The sequence below is a fragment of the Bufo bufo genome, chromosome 7, assembly GCF_905171765.1.
Source record: "Bufo bufo chromosome 7, aBufBuf1.1, whole genome shotgun sequence".
NCBI lineage: Eukaryota > Metazoa > Chordata > Amphibia > Anura > Bufonidae > Bufo > Bufo bufo.
Window position 1 is genome coordinate 85,118,219 of NC_053395.1, and position 7,597 is coordinate 85,125,815.

Here is a 7,597-nt window from a genome sequence, read left to right on the forward strand (position 1 = left end):
CCCGAAGAGACCCAGAGGTACCTCCTTCAGCAGAAAATGACCCCATTTTGCTAACTATACACCATAAATAATTTTTTTAAGGGTTGGAAGGAGAATGTTTGACCCCATCAGAGTAAAATAGTGGTAAAATTACAGGGCACATAAAAGATCAAATTAACAATCTATGGATGAGTGCTATACAATGAAGCAATCCTTTATGCACAGACCTGGTTTTTCAGGGCAGGTTTTGCAATGATGTATGGTATCCTTTTGTATCCCCCTTTTAGAACACATGCTGCATCTCTTTTGGGTCCTTCCCTTCCTTGCTGTTTGGGGACTTCACCAGGGAAATGTTGCCATGGTACAATACGGGCACCAGAACTTCCATAAGTACTGGCACCCTCCCCTGACTGGTTTTGAAAAACTAGGGCCTTGATCACCACCTCTTGAAACTGAAGGAATGTTCCTGGGTGGCCTGTAGAGCGAAATAACACAACCGCATTATATAGTGCCATCTGTACAATGTGCACTGCCAACTTCTTGTACCACACCTTTGTTTTCCGCATGGCACTGTATGCTTCAGCTTGAAAGATCAACGCTTCCCATGTGTCTAATATAGTCCAGGATTCAGTCTGGTTTGGGGTTAGTAGTAGTGGTACCTCGTACAGGGGCAGAGAAGGTGGTATTTACATGAATGGTGGTGAGTACGAGGATGTCCTTCTTGTACTTAACTACCAGCATGTTCACATTGACGAGAGGCCTTCTTCCGCCCTTTTTGAGTGGTTCAGGGATCAGGAAGTTTGATTGTTTGTGTACTGTGCCGCAAGCTACAGTACTTCTGGAGTGTAGGGACTTAAACAGTGTTACACTGGTGTGTAATAGTTATCCACATATAGGTGGTAACCCTGATCCACCAATGGGTGCACTAAGTCCCACAAATCTAGCTTTTTTACAAGGCCCATATGCAGTACGAGCCCCCATAATTTCATCATCTCTGCTGCATTTACAGGGGTCCAACCCAGGAGGCGAGCATACTGTATAGTGATGTGGGGTTCTGGGCAATAAATTGGTGGGCATATAAATTTGTTTGGGTCACCATAAAATTTACAAAATCATCAAAGAAAAAGATTTTGAAATAATAAATTTTTGTGAATCCTGCACAGTCAATCTGAATTCCAGACCTGCCCTCAAACTCATAATCCTCAGGAGGTTGGGTCCATATGGGATCACTCTGGGGGGCTGCCTCCAAAGTCTCGGGTGCCTTCTTGAAGGTCCCTCATCACTGGATGAGGAAGAGGAGAAGAGGAATGTGACATCCTCTTCTCCTTCCCTGGCCAGGTATCAGTGCCAGAGGCAAGAATGGCGTATACCTCCCGTCAGCTGAATACATTGTTTAGGATTGACAGGCCATTTTTATTGGGGTATGATGGGTAAAGTGTGTAGGCATTTCTATCAGGGGTGTTTATGTTGGGTGTAACGGACCGTTCAGCACACAGCTCCGTTCAGACGATATCCTCCTTTCAGATTGACAGGCAGCTACTGCAAGCACCAGTCTGCCGAACTGCAAACTACACGAATCCTTCAACTCGGGAACAGGAAACACACGAACACTGGAAACAGCTGAACAGGAAAAGCATACAATCAGCTTACACTCCTGGCAATCAGCATACAATCCAATTCCCCCAATAACGAGACGACACTTCGTTTTGAGGTCAAGCAGAACTGACTGTACTGGCACATACAGCCTCTTTTATTCACAATCCACAAACATAGTACTGCCCACAGGGTTTTGAAATACAACCAATCAATCCGTACAATAGACACAGACACTCCCACACAAAATCCTCCCCTCTGCCTGTGATATGATTACTGAACACAATGGGTAATATAATTATCACAGGCAGAGAAATACAGTTTTATAAAACATATCACAGGAACCCCAAAACATGCAATAACCCCATAACAAGCATATCCTCGGAACCGGGAGATCTGGGTGAACCACATATCTAAAATTCACCCAGATCCGTTCAGTAGTTTGGAAGATACAGTTTAATGCAGATTCCGCAGAACATATACAGGCTATATAAAAAATTATTACTGTATAATGTGTCCCCTGTTGTATAGTTTAAAACTACTGCCCGATGTCTTTGTGCCCCAAATACCGGCAAGATGGCACCTTGTAGAAAAGTCCAAACAGTGTCTGTGAGTTAAAATGGCCGCCTTTCATTGTTCTCACCATGTGCTTCATCCATTGTTCTCACCATGTGCCTCTGATACATGAAATGGTGGCCATCCAATAACTCCACAGTATGTCCCCAGATGGTTCTTAAAGAGCCGTAATCCAGAGGCAGGAGGCGGGCAAACAGCCCCCTCCAAAACACCGTGGCGAAGTGGCTTTCGCCACATTGGGCTTTGACATATGAAGGGACTTGTAACAAATTTAGGAGAATTGAGAATTTAGAATAGCAATTTTGAATTTAGGAGAAAAACAAAAAAAGAAAAATAATTGTTTTTCCTACATCAAAAATGCCTGGAAAACTGAGCAGACGTGATCTGTAATGTAAGGTACTGATCAGCGCTCAGCGGGTGCAATGCGCACACACACAGATGTTGCGTGTGTGCAAAAATCGAATCTAACACTGCCTGAAAATGACACATCCCCCTGGTGGGCCCCAATACATATATATTCAGAGCTTTATCTGTCTATCTATCTATCTATCGAACTCTTAAGTACACTTTCTCCCACCCCCCAAGAAGAAAGCATCGGTGCAATCAGTAAAAAGTACAGTACTTATTGGTGTTTAGCAGTTGCAGGACTCACACAAGCAGATGCTTTTTGTGCGTCCATGTAAAAATAGTAGTAAATATTTACTACAGATAAAAAACACTTGCTAAAATTAGCATATCTAACTATAAAGAGCTCTAAGAGATCTATATATATGTATATAAACCCCTAACTACTAATTCTTTTGTTACACAAAAAAAAAAAACTGTGCCAAATAATGAGCATGGATTAGGCCCCTTTCACACGAGCGAGTATTCCGCGCGGATGCGATGCGGGAGGTGAACGCATTGCACCCGCACTGAATACCGACCCATTCATTTCTATGAGGCTGTTCACATGAGCGGTGATTTTCACGCATCACTTGTGCGTTGCGTGAAAATCGCAGCATGCTTCTCTTTGTGCGTTTTTCACGTAACGCAGGCCCCATAGAAATGAATGGGGTTGCGTGAAAATCGCAAGCATCCGCAAGCAAGTGCGGATGCAGTGCGATTTTCACGCACGGTTGCTAGGAGACGATCGGGATGGAGACCCGATCATTATTATTTTCCCTTATAACATGGTTATAAGGGAAAATAATAGCATTCTGAATACAGAATGCATAGTAAAACATCGCTGGAGGGGTTAAAAAAATAAAATAAAAAATTTAACTCACCTTAGTCCACTTGATAGCGCAGCCGGCATCTCCTTCTGTATTCTTTCTTTAGGACCTGGGTAAAGGACCTTTGATGACGTCACTCCGGTCATCACATGGTACGTCACATGATCTTTTACCATGGTGATGGATCATGTGATGACCAGAATGACGTCACCAAAGGTCCTGTTGCTGCACAGAGATCAGATGAAGCCAGAAGGAGATGCCGGGTACGCGATCAAGTGGATTAAGGTGAGTTAATTTCTTTCTTTTTTTTTAACCCCTCCAGCGCTGTTTTACTATGCATTCTGTATTCAGAATGCTATTATTTTCCCTTATAACCATGTTATGAGGGAAAATAATACAATCTACAGAACACCGATCCCAAACCCGAACTTCTGTGAAGAAGTTCGGGTTTGGGTACCAAACACGCGCGATTTTTCTCACGCGAGTGCAAAACACATTACAACACCCGCACATTTTCCCGCAACGCCCGTGTGAAAGAGGCCTTAGAAGAAAAAAAACTCCTGTGCCAAATACAGGTGCTGATCAGTGATGAACATGGGCTTCACAGCTTGCACACAGAAAAAGTGGTGTAGAGCTGGGGGAAAAAAAGACAAAAAAGTGAGAAAAAAAAGATCAGGGGGGAGGGATAGGATTAGTGATGGTTTTTCTTTTTCTTTGTTTCACAGAAGAGCACTGGAGATCCCAGTGATGGTGCACCACAAGTCCCAGCAAGCCAATCAATACCACAGAGGGGCACATAACCTGTCTGAACCCAGTCACCAGCTAGAATGGTGGCATGCAGAGGGGTTCCTCCTCTACCTTCTGATGCTGTAGCGTTGCCATTGGCTGGAGCATTATACCAGCCAATCACAGCGCTGGCAGGTGATGTCAAACACTGGCGTCCCCTACCTGACCTCAGAGGTGATTGGTTCAGCACCAATCACCCCCTCCTGAGCACACCTGCAGCCCCCTGACTGGCTTTTGCCGTTTGGGAGCTGCGATCGTGGCTGCAAGCGGGTGGTATAACCTCCCTGGGCCCTTAACTAAGATGGCTGCCTGCTGAACAGAGCAGCCATCTTACCCCGGTTACTGTGCAATTAGACACAGTAACCGAGTTGTGCCATACATGTACGATGCTGGTCCGCAACTCACTGACTGGCTGCACCGTACATCTACGGCGAAGGTCCAGAAGGAGTTAAATAATTACATAGCAGCACGCACCACAATATAAAGACAACCCACGGGACAGTTAGTTTTGTACAATCAGTACTTTATTGGCAGTTAATCATTGTGACAACTATAATAGCCAGTCAAGATGTTACAATCATAGTATATTGTACGTAATGGATTTAAAAGTATCCGTGGCTCAAAGCAGCCACAAGAACAGCAGTGAACTTCTCCCAGACAGCCTGGACTTGAGGGGTGAAAGCAGATGCCAGTTTGCTAGCCAAGACGATGACCAAAACTTCAGTCAGACGCTGTAAATAGATAAGAGATTGTGATAAATTCCTCTAGCATTCTGCTTCAATTACAGCACCATTAGGGTGCTGCCATGCACCGCAGCAAAAAAAACGCACCAAAGACACATGTGGTTTTTACAACAACATATCTGCATTTATGGTACTTTTTCTTCCAGCAAAGGGAAAACACACAGTAACTGAATGACATTAATTACAAAATATTGTTACATTAATGTAAATTAAGTCTACCGCGTGTTTTCCCTTTGCTATAAGAAAATGCACCGTAAAGGTAGGTATGTTGTTGCGGAGACGTGTGGCAGCACCTTATAGTTACTATGAAAGCAACACATATGCTCTCTAGTTTTCCTTACCCCCCTGCCCCAAGAGAAGAACACAACACCAATAAAAACAATTCTATGTGCCGTACTGCCGTTTACTTGAGTTTGCCATGACTATATATTTTCTATATATTTAGTTTAGAAATCCATGGTGGCTCAGTGGTTAGCACTCGTGGGAAAACATCTGCATGAAGTTTGTATGTTCTCCCTGTGTGTGCATGGGTTCCCTCCCACAAAAATAGGCAAATTGGCTTCCAATGAAATTGACCTTAGTGTGTGTTGGGGTGAAGCGCCCATATGGCTGCCACTGACTTCCCAAGGTGTTGCCCCATCCACACAACTATCCCTGCGCTTTGAGTCCCTGTGGGAAAAGTGCATAACAAATGTTTGTCATTGTCATTATGACAACTGTAGGCAGCTTTTCTATCATCTGAACTGCAAATCTACTAAACAATACAGCGCTTTACTATATAACTAGACAGCACTGACAGTCAGTAGACAGCCACTTTCACCCGGGCAGTATTTGGTCTGGATTTTGCATTATATGTAAACCAAAACCAGGAGTGGAACCTAGAGAGGAACACTGTCCTGGAAATATTTGCACTTCTGCATTCTAGAACCACTAGAACAAATACTGACCATGTGAAAGTCACCTTTGGGAGATTTCCTTCAGCCATATTGGTTATCACTCAGCTTCCCCAAAAGCAGTTCTAAGAATCAACTGACGTGATATTTTAAAAAGTCAAGGACATGTAGCTAGGTAGTATGTATTCAAGCCAGTATTTTTTTTTTTTTAATTAGAGATAACGTATTATTTTATATCTCCAGGAATAGCACACTAATAGTATGAATTTATGATACCTTGAAGTTCTCAGGGTCTACATGGAGCTCCTGGGCATGGGACTTGCTGAGGTCATGCAGGTAATGTTTCACATCATCAATGTGTTGGATGGAATTGCCAACAGCTGTGAGCACCTTCTTGCCATGTGCCTTCACCTTGGCGTTGCCAGAGATGGCGGTGACGTTGGAGAGGTTTCCAAAGCTGCTGAAGTATCTCTGAGTCCAGGGGTACACGATGAGCAGCCTAGTCAAGTATTAGGAAAGAAATAATTTACATTTGTAGTGATTCTATTTAACAATAAAAAGTGCAGCTCGTTATAATGAGAAGAAGTGTATAAAGAGATCTATACAATATATAGACAATATTGAACTATTAGAACTACTGTAATAGTTTGTACAATTCAAAGTGTAGCATGACCTGTTGTGGTCTGATTACCTGCTCAGGACTTCATGGCCGTCGGCTTCCACATTGACCTTGGCCCAGGTGGAGTTGATAATGGCCTTCTCTTCAGCTGTCCAGTGGACCATGTTGGCTGTGAATGCAAGTAGCTGCTAAAGATTTTGGGTGAGAAGTAAGACGCTTCTGCCTTTTAGGCAATCGTGACCTGATTTATAGAGGATTTTGCAGAGTCACACCCAGACTTCGTTTTGCTGTGTCATATTTATTCTTCTCCACCCGGCTCACTCCTGCATATCTGATCTGGTGGGACTAACCCATTATTTTTTTTTACAATGGCTTTCAGATAAATTTATGAGTCTATAAATCACCAATATATACAAATTAAGCCGTTTCTATTCTGTTACAGGCTGATTATCAATCATTTTGAGACACAAATATGAAATTATAACAAACTCTAAATATCTGGAAATGTCATTAAACAGTAATTAACCATTTCATTTATCTATACAGGTGAGAAGTCAAAAGTTTATATTTTTTTATCTCAATTTCACTAAAATTGTATATCCATTAGGGGAGGTTTCTTCTTATTATTAATATTATGTCACAAAGTGTTGCAGGGACATCAAAAATAATCTATTTAGCCCAAATCCATATTTTTCTGAGAAATTGTATGCATTCTTTCTCAAATCTGACCCAAAGTGTTTTCCTTCAGCTACTGTGGAACTGCAAATCCCAGCATAAGATTGTGCAAAACTGATATAAAGTCATCTAAATAACATAAATATCCTAATAATTATATCATTGAAATGAAGATCCTACATAGTAGACCTAGCTTTGTGCTCAAGAAAATATTTTAGAGATAGTAAAGAATATTCCTTAGGCTGTATTCATATCTGTGTTGGAGTCCATCAAAAAAGATATTAAAATTCCTGGTTCCCTGGCAGAGATGTGATGGGCCTCATTACAGCAAATGAGGTCCGTCAGGCACTGTTTGTGTCCGTCATTGACTAATCCACAATTTCTGTCATTTTCGTGGTTAGGCTGCTATAACAGAACAATGGTAGCATTAGCACAGATATGAAGCAGTGTTAAATTAAATGATTACAATATTTTTATATAGTTGTTAGACTTGTACTTGCATGAGTCTTTATTGCTTAT

The 7,597-nt window shown here is 42.1% G+C and overlaps 1 protein-coding gene across 1 annotated transcript; it reads right to left on the bottom strand.

The window, feature by feature from the left end:
- Window positions 1-4,750: 4,750 nt before the first annotated feature.
- Window positions 4,751-6,567, bottom strand: LOC121008069 (hemoglobin subunit beta-2-like). Its single transcript, XM_040440359.1, has 3 exons — window positions 6,476-6,567; window positions 6,061-6,283; window positions 4,751-4,879 (listed from the first exon to the last, which is right to left on the bottom strand). Exons 1-3 carry the CDS (start codon window positions 6,565-6,567, stop codon window positions 4,751-4,753), a joined length of 444 nt encoding a protein of 147 aa, XP_040296293.1.
- Window positions 6,568-7,597: the final 1,030 nt, after the last annotated feature.

Excerpts from the sequence above, each read along its gene's own strand:
- LOC121008069 (XM_040440359.1), bottom strand. The coding sequence starts at position 6,567 with ATGGTCCACTGGACAGCTGAAGAGAAGGCCATTATCAACTCCACCTGG. Across the intron at positions 6,284-6,475 it reads GGCCATGAAGTCCTGAGCAG|GCTGCTCATCGTGTACCCCT; the intron begins GTAATCAGACCA and ends ATACTTGACTAG. Across the intron at positions 4,880-6,060 it reads TAGACCCTGAGAACTTCAAG|CGTCTGACTGAAGTTTTGGT; the intron begins GTATCATAAATT and ends ATCTATTTACAG.